At 42.7% G+C, this 24,321-nt stretch overlaps 1 protein-coding gene across 26 annotated transcripts in view; it reads right to left on the minus strand.

Annotated features, from left to right (window-relative positions):
- The window catches only part of Sh3kbp1 (SH3 domain-containing kinase-binding protein 1), a 344,981-nt gene that overhangs the window by 34,093 nt on the left and 286,567 nt on the right, over positions 1-24,321 (minus strand). For all 26 annotated transcript variants that reach the window (XM_087600881.1, XM_087600876.1, XM_087600870.1 and 23 more), the window contains one exon: positions 22,364-22,523. In XM_087600881.1, the coding sequence (XP_087457007.1) occupies positions 22,364-22,523 (160 nt within the window). The remainder of the gene's footprint in view (positions 1-22,363; positions 22,524-24,321) is intronic.

Consider the following 24,321-nt stretch of genomic DNA (forward strand, 5'->3'; position numbering starts at 1 on the left):
GGAGGGAAGGAAGGAAAGAAAGAAGGAAGGAGGAAGGAAGGAAAGAAAGAAGGAGGGAAGAAGGGAAGGAAAGAAGGAAGGAGGGAAGGAAAGAAGAAAGGGGGGAAGGAAAGAAGGAAGGAAGGAAGGAAGGAAAGAAGGAAGGAAGGAGGGAAGGAAGGAAGGAGGGAAGGAAGGAAGGAGGGAAAGAAGGAAGGAAGGAGGGAAGGAAGGAAGGAGGGAAAGAAGGAAGGAGGGAAGGAAAGAAGGAAGGAAGGAAAGAAGGAAGGAGGGAAGGAAAGAAGGAAGGAAGGAAAGAAGGAAGGAAGGGAGGAAGGAAGGAAAAAAGGAAGGAGGGAAGGAAGGAAGGAGGGAAGGAAAGAAGGAAGGAGGGAAGGAAGGAAAGAAGGAAAGAAGGAAGGAGGGAAGGGAGGAAGGAAGGAGGGAAGTGAGGAAGGAAGGAAAAAAGGAAGGGGGGAAGGAAGGAAGGAGGGAAGGAAAAAAGGAAGGAAGGAGGAAAGGAAGGAAGGAGGGAAGTGAGGAAGGAAAGAAGGAAGGATGGAAGGAAGGAAAAAAGGAGGCAAGGAAGGAAGGAAAGAAGGAAAGAAGGAAGGAGGGAAGGGAAGAAGGAAGGAGGGAAGTGAGGAAGGAAGGAAAGAAGGAAGGAGGGAAGGAAGGAGGCAAGTAAGGAAAGAAGGAAGGAAGGAAGGAAGGAAGGAGGGAAGGAAGGAGAGAAGGAAGGAGGGAAGGGAGGAAGGAGGGAGGGAAGTGAGGAGGGAAGGAAGGAGGGAAGGAAGGAAAGAAGGAAGGAGGGAAGGAAGGAAAGAAGGAAGGAAGGAGGGAAGGAAGGAAAGAAGGAAGGAAAGAAAGAAGGAAGGAGGGAAGGAAGGAAAGAAGGAAGGAAAGAAAGAAGGAAGGAAAGAAGGAAGGAAGGAGGGAAGGAAAGAAGGAAGGAGGGAAGTGAGGAAGGAAGGAAGGAGGGAAGGAAGGAGGGAAGGAAAGAAGGAAGGAAGGAGGGAAGGAAGGAAAGAAGGAAGGAGGCAAGGAAGGAAAGAAGGAAGATAGGAAAGAAGGAAAGAAGGAAGGAAGGAAAAGTGAACAGTGATAAGCAAAGTCCAAGGGACGGTACAGAGAAATGAGAACTAGAAAAATAGTAAATCAAGGGCCACAGGACTTCTGATGCTTTATAGTATGACTAGAAACTAATTGGTGGTTGACAGTAACTGATTGAATGTTTCAAAGCAGCTAACAGGGTTTTGGATATCTCCAACATAAACAAATAGTACATATCTGAGGTGGCAGATATGTCAATTATCCTTACAGGATCAACACACACTGTATATGTATACTATACATATACTATGTATATGTATACACACACTGTAAATGTCACACTATACCCATAAATATATACAATTAACTATTTTTCAATATAAAAATGTGTGCTGGAGATATATAGATCTACATACTAGGTAAGCTGAGTTCTTGTGTAGTACATGGGAAGCCTTGAGTTCAATGGATGATAAGGCAAGAAATAGAGTTGTATTTTTAAAAAGAAACAAGGGGCCTGGAGAAACGGTTACAAGATTGCACTGTTTTTTTCAGAGGACCTGAGTTTAGTTCTCAACACCCGTGCTGGGTGGCTCATAACCACCTGTAACATAAACACCAGGAAATCTGACACCCTCTTCTAGCCATAGTCAGCATCTACACACTCATATGTATGTGCACAGGCATGTTTGTGTGCAGGCATAGTTAAAATACATTGAAAATAAAGAGAAGTGAAAATACTTAGGGAAGAGTTACCTGTTGGACCTTTCTTATCAGCATTCCTTAAAGAATACAATATAAGAAGCCCAGTCACAAAAGAACACATGTGGTATGTACTCACGGATAAACGAATATTAGCCCAAAAGCTAGAATTACCCAAGATACCATCCACAGACCACATGAAATTCAAGAAGAAGGACAACCAAAGTGCAGATGCTTCAGTTCTTCTTAGAAGGGGGAACAAAAATATTCATAGGAGAAAATAGGAAGACAAAGTTTGGAGCAGAGACTAAAGGAAAGGCCATCCAGGGACTGCCCTATCCAGGAATCCAGCCCATATACAAACAGCCACCAAACCCAGATAATATTGCTAATGCCAGAAGTACATGCTGACAGGAGCCTGATATAGCTGTCTCCTGACTGTCTCTGTCAGAGCATGATAAATACAGAGGCAGAAACTCCCAGCAAACCATTGAACTGAGAACAGGGTCCCCAATGGAGGAGTTAGAGAAAGGATTGAAGGAGCTGAAGGGTTTGCAACCCCATAGGAAGAACAACAATACCAACCAACCAGAGCTCCCAGGGACTAAACCACCAACCAAAGAGTACACATGGGGGGACTCATGGCTCTAGCCACATATGTAGCAGAGGATGGTCTTGTCAGACATCAATGGGGGGAAAAACTCTTGGTCATGGGAAGGCTCTTTTCCATAGTGTAGGGGAATGTCAGGGTATTGAGATGGGAGTGGGTGGGTGGGAGTGGGAGCATCCTTACAGAAGCAGGAGAAGGGTGATGGGGGAAACTGGAAAAGGGGATAACATTTGGAATGTAAATACATAAAATATACAATAAAAAAAGAAGTTTCGCAAGAGGGAAGGTCCAAGTGAGGATGCCTCGATGCCACATAAAGGGGGAAACAAAATAATCATGAGAGGTAGAGGGAGGGAGGGATCTGGGTGGGAGAGAGGAGGGGGAGGGGAAAAGGGGAACAAAATCAGGTATGGGAGGTGGTAGGGGAGGGGGTAGGAGAGAAGTCCAGAGGGCCAGGAGAATGAACAGAAATATGCAGCTGCTGGGGGTGGAGGTAGGGGGACCCTTTAGAAAATCCCAGAGACTCCCAGGATTCAATGGGGGGGTGAACTTAGCCAAAATGTCCAACAGTGAGAAGGAACTGAAGAGTCTACCTCCAGTAGACTTGTAATGATATACTAGTTACTTGAATTCAATCCCTGGAAACCAATACATGTAGAAAGACTAACTCCCTAAATATGTCCTTTGACCTACACACACACACACACACACACACACACACACACACACACACACACACACACACACACACACGAGAGAGAGAGAGAGAGAGAGAGAGAGAGAGAGAGAGAGAGAGAGAGAGAGAGAGAGAGAGAGAGAGAACAAGGCCCTCAGTGGAGGGACAGGGTTACAACCCCACAGTCAAAATTTCTGACCCAGAATTGTTCCTGTCTAAAAGAAATACAGAAAAAAACGGAATAGAGCCTGAGAAAAAGGCTGTCAAGCATCTGGCCCAATTTGAAATCCATCTCAGACTATGTGTGTGGGGGTGGGGTGGGTGGGCACCAAGGCCTGACACTGTTACTGATGTTCTGGTGTGCTTACAGACAGGAGCCTAGCATGGCTGTCCTCTGAGAGGCCCTACCAGCGGCTGACTGAGACAGATGCAGATACTTCTACCCAACCACTGGACTGAAGTCAGGGACCCCTACGGAGGAATTAGGGGAAGGATTGAAGGAGCTAAAGGGAAGGGCAACCTCAGAGGAAGATGAGCAGTCTCAACTAACCTGGACTCCAGGGAGTTCCTAGAGACTGAGCCATCAATCAAAGAACATACATGGGCTGGTCTGAGGTCCCCAGCACATATGCAGCAGAGGACTGCCTGGTCTGGCCTCAGTGGATGAAGATGCACCTAATTCTGTAGAGATTTGAGGCCATAGGGAAGGGGGAGGCCTGGGGAGGGAGAAAGGAAGAGGGGAGGAGAGGATGAACACCCTCTCAGAGGCAAGGGGGAAGGGGAATGGGATGAGGAACTGTGAGAGTAGGGTACCAGGAGAGGGCAATGGATGGAATGTAAATATAACACCATAGCAAGTTGTGTATACTGAAGCATTATTATAAGTAACTAATACAGGCAATTCCAAGTACAGGGGGGCACTAAGTAAGTTATATACTAATATTATGTCAGTGTATTTGAAGAAATTGAACATACTTGGCTTTTGGTATCTGAAAGGGAGGCTTCTGAAAGCTATCAAAAGGCAAGATGGTTTGACATTCTCGTGGGTAGCTGAGGAGTATACGAGAGGAGCTGTTGATGAGGAGGAAGTTTGCTTCTGCATTAATCACATGTACCTCAAAACATGGCTGTTTTAAAACATATGTTTCTTGATTAATGTCAATCGTGGAGCTGCTGCCTACTTCTTTTGAGTTAACACTAGAAGCTCATCAAATGAGAGGCTATCTTAAGGGACTGGAGATGACTCCATTGCCTATTTGTGCTCAGGATATCTTATTTCCCTGTTATTAGATAACTCAAACATTTTACTCTTTTATATAAGGTTTTCTTTTGAATATAGCTTTTTGCCTTTTAGTCTATTTTATATAGTTGTGGGGAGCATGTATATATGCATTTGACTGGGTATGTGTGTGTGTGTTATGCATGCATGTGTATACATGTGCCCATCGAGGTTGATGATATTGGGTATCTTCCTTGACCAATTCCCATTTTTTATTTACTTACTTAACCATGTAGTCATTTATGTATTTGTTTGGAGATGGGGGTCTCACTATGTAGCTCTGAATGGCCTGTAACTCACAGAGATCTGCTTGGCTCTGCCTCCTGAATGCTAGCATGTGCCACCATGCCTAGCACCTCACACTGAACCTGGAGCTCATCAATTCAACTAAACTGACTAGCCAATGAGTTCCAGGGATTCCCCAGTTTCTGTCTCCCTAGAACTGGAGTTAAAGATACATACACCACTGTTCAGGTTTTATATGGGTTCTGGGGATCTGAACTCAGGTCCTCTTGCTTGCAAACAGAGACTTTACTGAATGTGCGATAAATCACAGTAGTCTTTTAGCCTTTTATTTTTAAAATTACTTTTTGCAGAAAGGTATAACAATTATTATCACATTATTACTATTCAAACCCAGCAACAATTAAGATATGGTTGTAGGTATATTCTTTATGATTTAAATATTTTTAATTTCCCATGACATATTTTGTCACATTTTTTCCTCTTCCCCAACTCTTCCTATACCCTCTTTCCCTACCCAATAAACTTCATTAAAAAAACTTTAAGTTAGAGAGGTGGGAAATATAAAAATATATGAAGAAAAACTTAATAAAAATGGAACTAAACATTTTTGTAGGCAAACGGTTATTGTTTATATTTATAAGGTACAATGTGATGTTTCAATATATGTATCCCTCACAGGCTGATCGAATCAGGTTAGTCAGCATATCTATTGCCTCAAATATTTATCTCTTTGTGGTAAAAACCCTTAACCATCCTTTCTTCTAGCTGTTTTGAAAAATATAACACATCATTGATTATAATTTCCATATTGTGCAGCAAATCACCAAGACTTATTGCTGTTATCTAACTATGCTTCCTCCCTTTTGACCAATGTCTCATTTGGCCACACAGCCATTTTACCCTTCTAGTCCTAAGAATGTGACACTTTCCAATTTCACATGGAAGTGAGATTCTACAGAGTTTTCTCTCTGTCTTCCCAGCTTAGTTCACCTGTTACACCATGAAATTTTGAAAAATACTCAGACCCTCTTAGGAATAGCACAGGATAAAATGAACTGTTTTAAGTTAAAACTCAAATGAAGATTTAAGATTAAGGTATAGATTTTAAGTATTCATGTGCATGAAAGCCAGTTCCGAGCCATAGAAACAGTCTGCAATAAATGGGTTACACGCATTGTTGTATTGTTTACAGTGAAGAAAAATAAAAAAAAAAAAAAACACCAATGGGATGTTTTGATGTTTTAGATGTAGGGAAACATTTGAATAAACCATGACATTCAATGGGCTTTTGTGAGACATTTAAATGGCACTTATAAACAGGTTTATTCTGACAAGAATGAATGCTTCTATTACAATGTTAGAGAACAAAGGCAAGTTAACAGTGACATCCACAGCAATATGCATACGCCCACATGCCTCCCTTATGTGTTAGGAAGATGAATTCTTTTTCTTAAGACTAGAAGAATATTTACGGTAGTTATTCCTGGGGGGTGCTGATGAGTGATTTTCATCACCTAAGTGACGTACCTAAAAAACACCCATGGAATGCAGGAGCAATGGCCAAATTTTCTGAAATGGGAATATCTTATACATCTGTACAATAGATGCATTTACCCCAAGGTATAAAGCTTTATGACCTCTAGAAAATGGCACCTGTGTAAGATTGACAAAAACAAGCTAAATCATACACAGAAAAAATATGGGCAAGGATTTATTTTTTTTTTAAATGTGAATAGCAGGGTTGGGCATTTAGCTCAGTGGTAGAGCGTTTGCCTAGCAAGCGCAAGGCCCTGGGTTCGGTCCCCAGCTCCGGGGGGGGGATATATATATATATATATATATATATATATATATATACATACATACATATACATATACATACACACACACATACATACATGTATATATATAACCAGCCAGCACTGGTTAAAAATGTGAATAGTATTTATCTTCAGAAAAAGTTTATAAGGGATTTTTCCTTCCAATTATGTTCAAGATTCATTTTACTTTTTTTTCTTTTTTTCTCCATCTTTATTAAATCGGGTATTTCTTATTTACATTTCAATTCTTTCATTTTACTTTTTATTCATGTGTGTGTGTCTGTCTGTGTTAGTTTATGTTATGTATGTACAGGAGCCCAAGGATACTGGTAATTGGATCCCCTGGAGGTGAAAATACAGGCAGTTGTGCACCACCTGACATGGGTGCTGGGAACTGAACTCAGGCCGTCTGGAAGAACAGCAGGTACACACAAGTAAATGCTGAGCCATCTCTCCAGTTCCTTTTTCTTTCATTTACTTTTGCACTTATTATAGGACTGGAGAAATGGCTTAGCATTTAAGAGGACTTATTGCTGTTGTAAAGGACCAGGATTTGGTTCCCAGGACCCATATACTGGCTCACAACCATCCATGACTCCCATTCCAGGGGATCCAATGTTACCTCTTCTGACCTTCACCAGCACCAGGTATACACTCAGTGGATATCCATATATGTGGGCAAAACATGGACACAAGTAAAATAAAATAAATAAATAAATAAAAAAGAAGTATAAGGTTTTCTTTACCAGTAGTGATTAAAGACTTACATAATACCACCAACTACTGTCATAGTCAAAGGAGGCACAGCATGGTCTTTTCCCAACAGACTCTAATACATTTCTTGAACACAGGTAGCCATCTCTCCTGGGAATTAGTCAAGATGTATGAAATTATGAATCCTTACAGGTCCAAGCCAGGAGTACTTCATCTGAACTCACTTCTAATTGCCCATATGATCTTGGCTAGGTTACTTAATCGCTCCTGAACTCGACTCTTCATCAGCATGACTGCCGAGCTAGTCTGGGCAGGATTACCCTCCAAGGGACCATCAATAATTCTTTTACTTTTCCTATTTTCATTATAATTGTGAAAAATTATTAAGCTACAGGCAGTAAAATCTATTCAAAATGGAGTTGTTTTTGATGTTTTTTTTTAACTAAGAAGTCCATATGTGAGTATTGCATGGACGTGATTTCCCCTTCCTTCTACTTTCTCCAACTCCTTCCAAGTCTCCCTTTGGGTCCCCAATGTAAACATTAGAGAAATGGTCGACATTACAGCAGGAGTCAGGTGGAAGATGATCCTTTGAGTTGCCCTCAAATTCTCAGACTTTCATCCTTTCCTTTGCCTTCAAATCTCCATGTCTCCATCAAGGTTTGGAATGATGTCTCTTCCTACTCTACTTGGAATAAAATGGACTCACCCTTTAGCATCTTTTGTTTTCTCTTGGTTCTTGCAGACCATACCTCTATTCCTGCTCTTGCCAAAATATTTGATACTTACATATAAACCTAGATACCTACTTATTATTCAAAAGAGAATTTTTAAATATTTATTTGTATTTATGTGTATATGTGTATTATTGTGGGAGTAGCTTCTAGATATGCGTGTATGCCCATAGACATGAGAAGATGATGTAAAATCCTGTGGAGCTAGAGTGATAGGCAGTTGTTAGCTCTCTGACATGAGTGCTGGGATTTGGGTCCTTTGGAGGGGAAGTCAGTAGTCTTAAACCACTAAGCCAGTTCTCTAGGCCATGGAGAAGAAAATCCTATCACGTCTTCCTCCTAGTATAATATTTCTACAACTATAATAAGATACTATTATATTGTCTGTTGTTTATCCTACTCAGCCTATGGTATTTTGTTACAGTAGCCTGAGAAAATTATACAGCATTAAGCCTAAATAATGGAACATTCTACCACAGAGGTCAACAATGGGGAAGTTTTGCTGTAAAGGTCATTTGGGGTTCACAACCACTAGAAATTTAGAGTATATCACAAATGAAACCATTGCAAGTTGTATATAGCTACTAAAGGCTTTATCCCCAGGTTCAGGACCTCCATTCTAATGGTTTGATAAAAAGAAAAAATAATATTATATTCTAGTTGTCAGGGTGGCTTCTTTTCAAATGGCTTTTGGTATGACATGTAGTGAACTCTGGACAGGGAGGACTTCTGCCTCAGGGAATAGATAGTATGATGTTTCTGAGATTCATCATCTGCAGGCTCTATAGATTGAAACATGAGGAACCAGCCTGAAGAAATAGAAACTAACCATTCCCAAGTGACTCTTCTCAGAGTCTAGAACAAAGACCACACTTGAATAAGGAGGCAGGGATAATGGTTCTTCCATCCAATTGAGCTTTCTGATCCCTCATGCCAAGAGCTAGACACAGGTTTTAGTTGAAATGCTCTTCTATCTAAGGCCAGAAGCAAGCCTATTTTGAAAACACAGTAGGTGTAGTTTAAAAAAAGTTCTGATCCTTCCGAGTAGGGAAGCTGCAGCTGGTGTTTTGACAGTGCTCAGACTGTGGGTGTGTAAGCATTTTACAATGTCTATTTGTAAATGCCTTTCACTATATTTATAGCCTCTTTACAACAATGCTAATGAATTTCAGTTCTGAAAAAATAGAAGAATTTCAGAAATGTACTGAACCACATGTCTAGAGTGGCTGACACCCAATGAGGATGAAGTTCTATGGTCTCCATTCTATCACAGTCTGTTCAATACAAGGATACCATTTTTCCCCCAAAAGGGTGTTATTGAACTCTAAATAAGAAAAAGAGAGCTTACCCTTTCATCATTTATTGGCTCCTGCCAGAGTTTTTTTTTAATTCTGTTAAGTTTCTATTCCTACATCAATTAAATGAAAGTAGAACACAGGAGAAGGTTGGCTATCTGTAGCACCATCTACCCAAAGACACCAGAACAAGGCTACCCAAGTGGGGCTCATGCTTCTTCCTTTTAAGGGTTCATTGTGGAAGAGGGTACAGAAAGGTTGTAAGATCCAGAGGTGGTGTATGACTAAAAGGTAACAGTGTTTTGCTGGCATAGCAGGGTAGGTACATATGTGAACTCACAGCTGTTGTGATAATATGTGTTAGACTGAAGCCAAACCATATTCTAGCAAGGAGGGTTAATTGGGCATGAAGCCCCACCCCTAGCTGAGCAGTTGTTGGCACTTAATAGCTTCTAGGAGAGGATGAATCAGCTTTCTTTAAGAGTGTGGCCTCTGAGTATACATGGACTGACCCTGGACTCTGACCTCATAGGTAGCAATGAATATCCTAGTAAGATCACCAGTGGAAGGGGAAGCCCTTGGTCCTGCTAAGACTGAACCCCCAGTGAACGTGATTGTTGCGGGGAGGGCGGTAATGGGGGGAGGATGGGGAGGGGAACACCCATAGAGAAGGGGAGGGGTAGGGGTTAGGGAGATTGGCCCGGAAACCGGGAAATAGAATAACAATCGAAATGTAAATAAGAAATACCCAAGTTAATAAAGATGGGGAAAAAAGAGAAAAAAAAAGTCAAAAAAAAAAAAAAAAGAGTGTGGCCTCTGGTACATTGGCTACACTCCAGCAGGAGGTCACTCATCCAGGAGTATATGAGCATCAAAAACTGGACTTAAGGGGTTAAAAACCACAGGGCACAAAGTGCAGTTGCTAGAGAAGGGACATGGGTCTGAGAAGAGCTGAGGAGGGAAGTGAATAAATATAATCAAAACATCTCAAAAATGTATGACATTCTCAAAGGACTAATCAAAATGAAAAGAAAATATGGAGCGAAAAAAGAAATTTAAATTTGAAATAAAAATGATTCTATTCTCACCATACCCAGAGGTGAAGCAATGCCCCTGGTTGGGTATGGGACCACCTGACTCATCTCCAAATTCTTAACCTAGAAGGGCTCCTGTCTAAAGGAAATATGGGAACAAAGAGTGGAGCAGAGACTGAAGGCAAGGCCAGAGACTGCCCCACCTGGGGATCCATCCCATCTGCTGACACCAAACCCAGACACTATAGGGGCTGCCAAGAGGTGCTTGCTGACAGGAACCTGATATGGATGTCTTCTGAGAGGCTCTGTCAGACCACTACTGATACAAATGAGGATGCTTGAAGCTAACCATTAGACTGAGCATGGGGATCCCAATGGAGGAGCTAGAGAAAGGACTGAAGGAGCTGAAGGGGTTTGCAACCCCATAAGAACAACAATATCAACCAACCAGACCCCCCCAGAGCTCCCAGGGACTAAACCACCAACCAAAGAGTAAACATGGAGGGACCCATGGCTCCAGCTACATATGTAGCAGAGGATGGCCTTGTTGGGCACCAATGGGAGGAAAAACCCTTGGTCATGGGAAGGCTCGTTTCCTCAGTATAGGGGAATGCCAGGGTGGGGGTGGGGTGGGGGGTGGGAGGGAGGGAGTGGGTAGAAGGGGAAATACCCTCATAGAAGTGCGGGGGGGGGGAGTTCCAGAGGGGAAAGTGAGAAAGGCGATAACATTTGAAATGTAAATACATAAAATATCCAACAAAAATGATCAAGAAAAAAATGATTCTCTTCTTATATATTTTTCCTGGAAGTTTTCATTTGACCCTTGCATGACAGGTAACTGGATATCATAGAGGTCCTCTTGCTTTCCTGAACAGACAAGGGTCTGAGCAGGGAAAAATAGATCCTAAGACCCCATGAAAATACAGCAGCAGCTACTGTTTGCATAATGACAATTACCTACTAGGTACTTAGGCAGGATCCTTCATGCATGGAGCATTCCACCCCCAAACCCTGCCAGGAAGCCTATTCCTTACACTGAGGGCCCCTTGCAGTGGTAGGGTGGTCACCCATACTACTAAGAGTACTGTCATGGGCAGTTTCCAGGTTTCAGTCCTTCCCTTGATAGTCTTGGCTACAGAGAGCCAACATGGGGTAGCTCAACTGGGCTATTTTAGCTATAGAGCTCCTTGTAGATTACACAGATACTTGTTGAACCATTATCACAACTTAACTTTCCCTCTGTCCAGTCCTGCTTCTATGGTCATGGAGCCCTACAACACATCTCATCTTCCCATTCTTCTGGAACAGTGTGATTCTTGAGGAACTGCCCGTGTGATATCTTGCATTTCATTATATAGCCAAAGAAACTGAGGCTAAGTGAAGCTAAGTCACTTGCCAATTTAAAGTCACCAAAGTACTAAAGTGACGGGATCTAGATTTGAATCCACTAAGTCTAATTGCAGAGACCAAGAGTACTTCTTTAAGTTGACTTATTTATTCATGCATTTATTTTAGCACAGGATCTCATGGATCCCAAGTGAGCTTAGAACTTTCTATATAGTCAAGGATGACCTTGAAATTCTGATCCTCTTGGAGCCACTGAAGCAGTTTTATTACTCAGCTTCTCTGTCTTCCAAGCAGAGAATCTGGCCTAGAGGACAGCAGGCCATCAATCATATCAGGCTGTCTGTGTTACCCTAGTTCACTCCCAGCTGGATAAATAGTTATTGTTTCTCAAGTTAAGAAGGGCCAACAATAAAAAATGTACTCAGTGTGACCTATTCATCCTCCTTGGACCTGGGACGTAACATAAGGCTCCTGCGTAGAGGAAGATGTGGAAGACGCACAACAGCGTGCAACCCTTGAGAACATGAACTCAGCCAGTAGCATGGCCTAATTTAGCCCAAGCTGGGACAGTTAAGCCAAGACATGTGGGACGGAAACAGCACTGAAGTGCAAAGAAAGCCAAAGGGAGCACACTAACAAATCTATAACAGCACTACCAGCATTATGACAGAAAGCTATCAAGCAGACACCAAGCTTCCAGAGCTATGTGGGGATGAAGCAAGAAAGCAGTTCCTACAGAACAAGATTCTAAGTGTGTATGGTGATTTCATTAGCATTCCCCTAGCCTCAAAACGATATACTGCCACCATGCACATCTTTCAGCTTTAGATACCTAAAACTATTATGAGGTAGTGGGGAGAGTCAAGGAAAAATAGGAAAGAAAATTGAAAAGTCCTGTTTCCCAAGTGCAGGCAACTACTAAGGCACCCAGGATGAGTCTTCTAATTGTCACCACCTCTCATTCCACCTGGGAGCTGGGACTTCATATAGATGGCTACACCCATCAAACACAGAGAAGCTGCTTGAGTTACCCTGTCTTCTTTCTTTCTTCCAACTGGGACATCTTATTCACTGTCCCTTTCTAGTGTAAAACATGTACACACTCCTTGCTTATCCCAACAACATCTCGGTCCAGTGATGCCCCCAAGATTTAAAGCTGGTTAGTTTATCTCCACTTGATACAAACCTAGACATATCTGGGAAGAGGGGATACCAACTGTGGGACTGTCTTCATCAGAATGGCTTGAAGGTAAATCTGTGGAGGCATTTCCATGATTAATGATTGAATGGGGGAGGGGCCAGCTCACCCATAGGCAGCACCACCTATAGGCAGGTGGTCCTGGTTACTGAAAGAAAGGAAGGTGAGGGAGCACTGGGAGGCAAGCCAGTAAGCAGTGTTCTTCTTGATCGCTGCTGTAATTCCTGCCTCTGGGTTCCTGCCTTGGCTCCCCTTCATGATGTACTATAACCTTTAAGCCAAATAAACTCGTTCCTGCTCAAGTTGACCTTGTTCAGTGTTATGTCATAGCAACAGAAAGCAAACTAGGACAGCGAGTGAACTCATTTCCCCTTGTCTCCTGGCTCTCTGCTTAATATCTCAGACCTCAGCTCTGACTGTGAATGTTGGGCAGCCGACACCCAGCTCAATTTCCCACTTTGTCACAGGCTTGCTTGTTCTGCTTGTAGGTCCTGTGTGATTACAGGGTAGAAGGGATGTGTACAGGGCCAGGAAGCTGAGTGATAGCAGAGCAGAAATCAGAGGGAAGATCCCTGATGTCCAGCTCTGTCTTTTCCTATCATGCGTGAGTGGCAATAATGCAAAGGAGCCTCCAAAATCGCATCTTTTCTTTTTAGGGGAGTTTTCTTTCTCTCAATTAGCAAATAAAAGGTGACTTACAACATGTATAAAGACAGCAAATGTGGAGTACATCCTGCAGTACCAGCCTGTCTCACAATATAGCAAGCCCTGGAGAGGGGCCATTCCATGAAGAAAGGACAAAACAGGTTTCTTTTGTTCATCAAAGGAATAGCTTCCTCTCCTTTCCCAGAAACAGGCATCTAAATGCCCTGCTGAGATCTTAGAGTTTCCACATACTCATCTTATAGACAAAACATATCCTAGGCACCACAGACTCTGGCATTGAAACAGTCCTTCTACTCAAGTATGGGAATGCCCAAGTAATGCCAGGGACACCGAACCCCAGAGCGATTTCATTACAGCTCTCCTTGCAATGCATGTCCTCACCGAGATGAGCACAGACAAGCTCTGTTATTTATACAAGGTGAAGGCATGTCAGAAGGTGATAGGGCATTTCTCATGCAATCTCTCTCCTAATCTCGACTCTTTGTGCAGGCTCTGTCAGGTCACCTGGAAGTAGGCCTCCCTCCAGATCCCAGAGAGGCCATAACAAGCCCACCAACCCCAGAAGGGCAAAACGGTAGAGTTCATATGTAAGTCCCCATTTTGGTGTTTCAAAGGCAAGCAAGGGGCTTGAAGGAAGCTGAGCCCGGATCCTTGCCAGTGTCAGCGCGAGAGAGAACTCATCATTGTGCAACTGTGAGAAGAGTTTGTAGGGTGCCACTTAGAGGCAATGCATTAGAAAGAAAATCGCTGTGGGAAAAGCAGGCTAGCAACCAAATGGCACTGTGAGGTGTTGATATTTCCTAGTGTCTCACTGCCTTATTTGGACCACCCAGTGGCAGGAAAATCAGTGTGACTCAGTTGGGGCAAAACCCTGTCACTACTTCTGGGTTTTGCTACAGCAAATAAATTTCAGTTATATGTGGGTGAAAAGAAAAGGAGAGAGTGCATATACCAATGACATTCAGTCAGCACCAATGTAGGCATACCTACAGTATGAGAGGTTTCCCTTGAACCTGCTGGTATTCCTCTGAATCATACATTTGCTGCCCTCCATCCATTCCCAGACTCCCCATCCTGACACTGACACTCTTTCTAGGGAATAACTATGTGTTTACAACCTCTGGTGGTCTTCTGATCTACTGTCTGAGGGTGTCCATGATTCTACTTCCTCAGGGGATCCAGAACATGACCTCCTTTCTACTATATTGAAAAATCTCTTCCACTGAATTCATTCACAGGATGGGGGAGAATTCAAAGAGATTTGGTGATAGCGCGAAAGTTTCCATGCCAGAAGTTAGGGTCTGACACATAGTGCTTAAACTCTCTACACAAAGGTAGAGAGATGACTCAGAATTTAAGAGCACTAGAGAACCTGAGCTCTAGTCCCAGCACCCGAATGGCAAATGCCAACCTTCTCTAACTTCAGTCCCAGGGAATCCAATGCCCCCTCTTCTGGCTTCTTGCGGGCACTGCATGTACATAGTGTATAGACAAACATGCAGGCAAAACACCCATATGCAAACAAAACAAAACAAAACAAAACAACCCTTTTCTACATCTCACCTTAGAAATTTGCAAAGGAAAGGGTTTACTTCATCTTACAGCTTTTAGTCCTTCAATCAGGGAACTTGGAAGAGGAAACTGGCAGCAAGAACAAAAGCAGAGGTCATAGGAGTGCTGTTTAATGGCTTGCTCCCCATGGCTTGTTTATCCACCTTTCTTATACCACTCTGGACTAACTGTCCAGGGTGAGCACTGTGCACGGTAAGCTGCGTTCTCCTATCTCTATCATCGAACAATAAAACACACTACAGGTTTTCTGGTGGGAACATTTTCTCAACATAGGTTCCTACACTAAAATGACTCTAGTTGTGTCACATTGACATAAAACTAGCCAGCATACTCTGACCCAAACGCACATTCATACACATAATTGAAAAATATTTTTAAAGGGCATGCCTTCATCCAACTTACAGAAAAGAAAGAAAGCATTAAAAGAATCACTTAAGGCATCACTGCACATTTTCAAAAGAAAGCACTTCAGTAATGTAAATTCAAAATGATGGCCTAGGCAGCTTGGTGCACCTTTTACCGGTGAGCACACTGAACATCTACATGTACTCTTTCGCTAGTGTTTTTCTTCCTTCTAAATCAATAGGGTCACTTACACCTACTGCTTCACTTATATCAAAAGGGGGTCTTTTTTTTTACTTTTTTTTATTAACTTGAGTATTTCTTATATACATTTCGAGTGTTATTCCCTTTCCCGGTTTCCGGGCAAACATCCCCCTCCCCCCTCCCCTTCCTTATGGGTGTTCCCCTCCCCACCCTCCCCCCATTGCTGCCCTCCCCCCAACAGTCTAGTTCACTGGGGATTCAGTCTTAGCAGGAAAAAGGGGGTCTTCTTAATGCTTTCCTTTGGTAGACACAGAGACTATACACATCTCATGCCAACCAGAACCCAGAAGCTTACTTCCTGCTAAGTTGTAGCCCAGCTGCATAAGCAACCACGATGCATTACTCATTCTGGCAAAACCATTAACTTCTATGCTGGTAAGTTGGTCTCAAGAGGCATAACTACCCTTCTCTAAGCACTTAGTTTATGTTTGGTACATAAATGCTTACTTAATCTTTGCCTCCACCTAAAATGTCCCAAAGCCCACCAATCACTCATTGTCCATGTTTCTCTAAGATCTAGGGCTGTGGAAATCACTACAAGTGGGGAAAATGTAACTCTACTACATTGTCTTATCCTGTTCTACAATCCTCTCAGCGGAGCGTCTAGTCCTCCGCAGGAAGACTGCATAGTGTTATGGTTTGGGTATGACATGTGTCCCACAGGCTCATGGATTGAACACTTAGTTCCCACCTGACATTGCTCTTTTGGGCAGCCTAGGGGGAAGATGGAGTCTACCTGGGGGAAACAGTCACTAGAGGTGTGCTTGCAGGTTATTTCAGATTCTCACCCCCATCCCTGTCTTTCTGCTTTCTGGGCACCAGCAGTGAACAGCTTTCTGCTCCAACACTCCTGTTCACACAATGTTCTGCCTAAGCACATAGTTCTAAATGATCATGGAATAATCCTGTTAAGCCATGAGCCCAGAGAAGTTCTTCTTGTATTATTCTGCTTTGGTCAGGTATTTGGTCACGGCAACAGAGTAGCACTGGTTTGGGAGGTTATCAGACTTCCTGCTCATAACCCCATCCTCAGCTCCTAGGATCACTTCTCCTTCTCATCCCAAGCCAATGGTCTGCATCCTCTGAGAGAGCTGAGCCTTAATATTCAACTTCCCTATGTCTACCACCAATTCACATAAAGGCCTGCATTGACCTCACACTCTCAGTCACAAGCCAGAGTAAAGGCTGTCAACTGAGCACTTCCAGACACCAGACAGTGCCTGAAGGTTATGTCGGCAGTCCTATCATTGCAGCATCAAGGCCATCTTTCAAAAGTCCCATCATCTTCTGGAGTCCACAGTGTCTGCTAACAAAATGCTAAATCTTTATTTCAGCCTGTCATCAACAACACAACCTCCCCAACCCAGTGAGAGCCATCTGGGAGGATATTAGCTTAAAGAACCCCAGCCTTCTCCCTCTTCTCTTGTCATCTTTTTAATTCCCTCTCTATGATGGCCACCTGGGTGATTCCTCCCCAACATTGCTTCTCCTTTCCCCAGTCCCTTTAGTGCTTACAACCATCATTCATTCACCTTCAGCCATCCACTACCACCACCTTAAAACACTGTAGCCTGTGGAGAGATTCCTCTCCATAACAGTCTCATCTCTAAGGCAGACAGCATTAGTCTCTCCTCTGGCCACAAACTCCTGTTCTCCCTTTTACTTTCCCCACTTCTCCCTTGTTTGCTTGCCTTGCCCCTAACACCTTGTAGCTGTGCTCCCCTCCCTTGCATCTGCAACCCTGTGTCTATCCCTTATGCTTCAGGGAACTACCTGTTTCCTCCAGCCAGTGCCCATGAGCTTGCAGCAGGCAGCAGGTAACTCAATCGTTCCCTCTCAACTCAGAGCAAAAGTCCTCCTTTAGCTTCCTCATTCTTTACTGGAAAAAGAAAACTGATTAGAACTTAGACTAACTGAGTTGGTAAGGACTGACAAACCTGTTTTTGTCTAGCCTCTAGCCAGCTTGCTTCTACCTCCCCCTTCCTTGAAGGGCAAATGCCTGCTCGGCTCCTCAAGTTGCTGTTTTCTGTCTTCTACTAAAGTCAATTTCCTGTTTCTCTTCATCAAGTCCTTAGATTTTTTGTTGTTGTTGTTTTGTTTTTCTTTTTGGGCCCTTTTGCAGAGTCTGAGACTTTCTTCAAGCAGAGGTTTCTGAATCTGTTTTTATTATTATTAAGTTGGTAACAAACTATTAAATCTATAACCCCACATAAATGTGTATAAGCACACACACACATACACACACACACACACACACACACACACAAGATGTAGGTGGTAGTGGAAGTTAACTAAGATCTACTTATGTTCAAGTGTCATGACAGGGTAGACAGAATATGTTTATTGGATTACAAGCACCTTGGTTATATGTTAGGTCACATACGGTGGGCAAAGCCAGCTTAACGTATCATGAAATAACAACTGAAGGATCTCTAAGGATCCCAGAGGACACCTGAGGCGACACTTTTAGTGTAGGGAAAATTTCTTATCATCATTCAACTTTCTTTTGTTTCCTTGGCATTCCTCCTCTCCCCCACCTTAATTTATAGTCTCACTACATAGTCCCAACTAGACTGAAACTTGTAATATTCTCACCTCCATTTCCCAAGTGCAAGGATGATGACATGTGAGCCATCACTGTGCTTGGCACCTACCATTTTAAAGTTAACCCTGTTAATGGTTTTTTAAGTAGTTTTTCATATTAAAATTAAATATATACTTTCTAGAAATTAGAAAACAATTCTTACCAGTGCTAAGGGATGTAGAGACCTGAGGATGACAGCAATCGCTGTCCTATCCTGACAGTGATCTTCAATTTGCTCAGACTAGACACTTCTTTGAGGTGCCCTTCTGGTGTCTCTGAATAGAATTCTTGAGAACTGAACAGGAATACTGGAGCCCTATTCTCTTTAAGATCCAGAATAGTGCCCAGCACACAGTGGGCCCATGATGTGCTTTTCCTCCATGGAGGTCCCTTTCCTCGGAAATACTTACTCCTGTTAAAAGACAGAAGCCTCTTCCGGAAGTACCACATGGCTGCAGCTTGCTGGTTCTTGGGAAAACCTAGACAGGAACCAGCAGCTGAAACCACAATGCTTCCTTAACCAGTAAGACCGGCCAAGGAGGACTGTATGTTCTTTTGCTTAATTATCTATTAGCCTGCCGGCCATCTGGTCAGGTAAATCTTGGTAAAGATTTGTTTCCTGCAGCTTACTGCCCTTTTTGTAGAGGGACACTGGCCCAGAACTGCTTGAATATTGTTGGCACACTTCTACCACAAACAATTTGGCAGAATAAAACAACTTGACAGACTAATAAATGCTATACTTTTCAAATGTAAATACTTAGCAAGAAGTATAACATGCATTAGGTACTAAGGGGCAATGAAATTTTCTTTGATGATGATGATGATGATGATGATGATGATGATGATGATGATGGTGATGATGGTGATGGTGATGATGATGATTTTGCTTCTTAAAATTCATGGCATACTAAACTACTTTGTATATAAGGAACACATGCTAAAGAGCTTGAGTAGAGGCTGAGATGGAACACAGAAGAGGCAAATGGAATAAGCACCCCCACTTAAAGAACTATGGCATTCAACAAGTGTTTGTTAAAGGAGCCGCTACCATATGCTTCACACTGTAAGGCATGTGGTAGTGATGAAACACGCTCTTGATCTGCTTTAAATCCAGTAAAGGAGTCCGTGCGTGGGTACATCCCAAGTGGCATAGTATCAGTCCCAGCACCATGCTAAACATGAGGAGTCAGGCATTTCAAGAAGAGAGCAATAGTGAAAGATAAGAGAATACTTCTAGAAGGAGACATGGATCAGACATCAGGCTGTATCAGTAGGTACATTAGAGGTAGTCAGAGGAGGATGGACAAAAACCAACATCAACTTGGGAGATCCTAAAACAGTGGTTCTCGGGTGTAGACTTCACTAGCAGCAGCAGTGTTAGCACCTAGAAACTATTTAGAAATGCAAATTCTAGTATTGGGGATATGGTTTAGTTGGTAGCGTACTTGACTAATCTACACAAAACCTTGGGTTCAATTCCCAACAACACATAAGCCAGGTATGATGTCACATGCTTGTGATCCCAGCACTAGGAATGTGGAGGCAGGAGGATTAGAAGTTCAAATCCTTGCATTCACAGCATTTTTAAGGACAGCATGGGCTACATGAGGCCCCGCCTCTAAAACAAAACCAAACCAAAACAACAACAACAAAAAAGCCCCAAATGAAAATGTCCAAGTCTGGGCTGGGGATTTAGCTCAGTGGTAGAGCGCTTACCTAGGAAGCGCAAGGCCCTGGGTTCGGTCCCCAGCTCCGAAAAAAAAAGAACCAAAAAAAAAAAAAGAAAATGTCCAAGTCTATTTCAGGTCTGCTGGGTCAGAACCGCAGGATGGAGTCCTACAATCTTGGGTGCTCGGCAGTCACAGGGTGAGTAGGGGTTACGGTATCTCCACCTTTTTATAGCCTACTTAGGTGGCAGGATAATGTTAAGAATTTATGCTTCCCAATAGTTTATATATATAGAAAGCCTTTGTACACCCTCCTTGGTAGCCTGCCCTCCTACCTCACAAAGTAGATTTGAGAACTGGAGGCTGAGAAGTGCTAGACAGAGGCAGGAGATAAATGTGACCTCTTGGGCCTGCTAGTTCATCGAGGGTGACAAGCTTCCTCTAGCTTGCAAAGCTGCACCTATCCCATAATCACAGCGTCGAGGGTAACTCTCAAAGACAAGGATACCGTGAGAACACCACTGCTTGTTTGATTAGATCATCATAAAAAGCTGCAGGACTGTGTTAGAACACAGTATTGACTATATTGAAATGTGTGTAGCCCCTGAAGACCAACAGGATTTGGCAGCGTATGGCCTTGGCTGTCCTTTGGCAAGTTACAACGTGATAGGTGATCTTTCTTGCTCGACATCTTTTTGTTTGGATAGCTCATATTCTCTACAGCAGCACTCTGTTTGCCTAACCTTTTCATTCTGATATGTTAGCTTCAGAGTTGAGTATGGCACTGATGTGATTGTTGCTCAAGTTATTGGGACCTTCAGGTGGTCTCATCACACACAAAGAGCTCTTTACTGTCCATCAGATGAGGGTATGACTCATAGGGACCTGACTGGAGATTAGAGGTCATAATCTAATTCATTCTCACAAGGGCCATTTCACAGAAGCAGTAGTTCAATTGAACCTTAGTACAACACCTTCAGAATGCTAACTCACGTGCTCTACAAATGCACATAGTTCTCTGCTCAGCCGGGCAGACTACCTCCCATAGACAGACATGTTATCTCTACCTCTCAGCCATCTAAGCCATGAAGTGTCTCTTTACTTGGTCAGTGTTGGGAGGATACTCGTTACTCTTTCTTTTTTTCTTTTTTTCTTTTTTCTTTTTTTCGGAGCTGGGGACCGAACCCAGGGCCTTGCGCTTGCTAGGCAAGCGCTCTACTGCTGAGCTAAATCCCCAACCCTGATACTCGTTACTCTTATTATGGTAAGTAAGTGGGCTGTGTGACAACACAGATGAACACTGAGGAAGTACATGGTACAAAGTAAAACAGCCATGCACTTTGAGTCTACTTATATGAGGTACCGAGAGGTCAAAATCATAGAGACAGGAAGCAAAATAATCACATCTAAGACTACAGGAAGGCAGCAATGGCGAGACACTGTTTAGTGGGTATAGATGTGCACTTATACCAGAGGGGGAAACTTCTGGAAATGACTGCAACAATGATGGGAGCATACCCAATTCGAACCATGAATTTAAAAATGGTTAAGATGATAAATTGTATGCCATGTGAATTCCATCACAGTTTTAAAAATTTAAGTAAACACTATTGTCTTACTGTAGTATACACAGTTTAATAGTTAACAAGGAGAAGACTGTTACTTTATAAGCATGTGCTACATATTTAAATATTACATCAAGGTGAATTTCAGTGTCACTTTCAATTTAGATGGTGAAAGGGAGGTTAGAAAGACAACACTTTGCAAAGGCGTGCGCTAAGATTCAAGCCTAAAGGACTGTCTGCTTTCAACACAGGACCTTACAAGCTGTACCCAATGCTTACTATGCAAACAGCTTATAAGAATAGACTTCAGGGTGTTTACAGAGACAGATGAAGATCTCCAGACTACTTGCTCTCATGTAGCACACTAACATGTATTATGCAAGTACGGAATGGCAGAAAGTTCTAAGTAAGAACTAGTAGAGAGAATTCAAAAGTTTCTTGTCTATATAATTCTATAATACACAATACCAACTCTGACTTTAGATTACCAACACATGTTTGAGACAACCAGTGAAGAACTTGGCCATGAAGAAATTACCATGTTGTCAGGCATGTCTTTGAAGGTCTTAGAATTCAGAGTCACATGCCTCAGGAAAATCTGTCATGCAGCTCTTGTCCTCCACACCATGCTATGAAAAGTAGATGGAGCCTAGGGCATAGCTCAAGGGACCACAGAATGGCTAGAGTTAGGAAACATAGCCATAATAAGCGAGGTATGCGAAGATGTGCAAAGTCATCTAGGAGATGAAGGAGAGTACACCACCTGCACCTCCACTTTGCAAGGCAGCTGGCCTTATTCTGACAAATCTCAGGAAAATGCTCTGGGTTTGAGCAGGGTCTACATGACATGGGCCCAGTTCTTGTCTCATGTGCCCCTGAAACCCACACTGTGCTTACTCTATAACACCTTGCAACCACTTCCTCACTGGAAAAAAAAAGTGGCTGGAATCTTTAGACAAAGCTTGATTCCCATGATCATCCCATGCCTACCCGCCTTAGTGAGAAGATGGCAGTACCTGGTGTGTGTCAGTGGGCCCACTGGTCGCTCGGGTCTTCTTGGGGGCAACACACCGGGTCTGTTCAGAGAATTGGTCTTAGGTGGACGAGGCTTTTTAGGTGGGATGGCAGGAACAGAAGGCTTCTGTAAATCCAGTTTTGGCTCTCTCTCTGGTCTTTCTTTAAGTCATTTTTTGAGGAAGTGAGCATGAAGAAAATAGACAGACCTTATGTCAGTGACAAAGTTTACATATACATTGCTTATTTCCTGCTTTAAAATACATGCACGTGCGCGTACACACACACACACACACACACACACACACACACACACACACACACATTGATATCCTTTCTGAGAGCTAAGCTGATAGTGAAGAGTACCATTCACTACTTATTCATAGCCAAATTGGAGTCAGAACTCGATGTCCTCTTTTTCCTGTGCTTTTGCTAGTGCTGGTCCTTCTGCCACAGAGCTCCAAGCAAGCTCTGGATTCAAGCTCCTACCTAACCTTCAAGGCCTGGATAAAACATCTCTTTAAGATCCTGTGCAGTATTGGCATACAACTGATATTCCATAGATAGTTGATAGGTTTTACCATGTGGCCTATATGATCTTCTACTGGGTGTAGGGAAAGAGTTGCCCTGGTGCATCTCAGATTAACCTCTGAGAAGTGCATCAGTCAATAAGAGAGAAAACTGCTCAGGAAATAGCTTGTTCAGAGATATCTATACAGCTTTTAAACTTGAAAGACAAAGTAGGACTTCTCAGATTGTGGAGTTGGTTTCTGGAGTCAAGGAGCTATTAGGAAGAGCTTGAATCCAGATCTGGTAGTCAAATTGGGAGGCATTCAATGACAGCTTCAATTTTCCCATTCTCAAACTAGTCTTGCCTTGCGTATGGTAGAAAAAAACATTAACCCATATTCTCACTAATAAAGACTGAATTTCCGTTTGTGTCTCACTGATGCACAGGTAAAACTCCTGTATTTATCCTCAGAACACCTTTCATTGGCCAGCACAGGCATGAGACCATGCATGTTGTTTGGGCACTCAGAATAAGTGTCAACAACTTTCTGTGCCTCCTAGGGTACTATGCAAGTATCACTGGGCTTGTCTTCACTGTATTTCTAAAGGAACATATACCCAAACCAGGAATTATAAGAACTCAGCTTCTGGCACACTATGGCCAGAAAAGGAGGGACCAAGCTGAAATGTGGAGGGGCTAAGCTAAAATGTTAAGGAGTTAACTCCCTTGTTGTGCAACAAAAACAGTAACTTGCATGGTGGCATGATATAGATTTTGGTGACATCACAGGGATGCTAAGACTCAGACACTGGTTCCCTGAAGGGTCTATCTAACTAGGCTTCTAACACTAGGACTTCTGCCTTCCTGATTCACTGTGGCATAGGATAAGGACTCTGAGAGGAAGAGTTAGGGCTATGTGGCTACTTGGTCAGCCAAGGAGAATGGCTGCTCGCAAACCCATCTATAAGTTAGTCAGCATGGGCAGGGCATGAAGTATCTTAAACCCAGAGCCTAGCTAGGGTACGGATAATATTAGAGTCCTCCATGAGGACAGAGGGTAGGTGTTTAGTTATTTCATAGCACATGCTTTTAGGAAAGAGATGTTGACAGAGCATACACTGAATAGCAATTTTCTCACTGATCTCTAACACAGGCTTGGCCTTCACAATGAGGTTCTAATGACTCAAATTTTACCTGCTTACCAAGAAAGAAAGAGGTATAGATCTTTAACAGCTTGCAATGTTGGCAAAACTTTCAGTAGACTGATGTGAAATATTAAATTCTGCAATAAAATTTCATGAGGCCACCAAGGAGCACCTCCAGATAATTATATTCATTAATTTAGCATTTCTCTTGTGACTTCAAAATAACTGCTTTTTAAAAATGGAATTTGCTTGGCTTCCTGTTCATAATAACATAGTACTTTCCTTAAAAATGTGTGATCAATCA

Source organism: Rattus norvegicus, chromosome X (genome assembly GCF_021556685.1).
Source record: "Rattus norvegicus strain SHRSP/BbbUtx chromosome X, alternate assembly SHRSP_T2T, whole genome shotgun sequence".
NCBI lineage: Eukaryota > Metazoa > Chordata > Mammalia > Rodentia > Muridae > Rattus > Rattus norvegicus.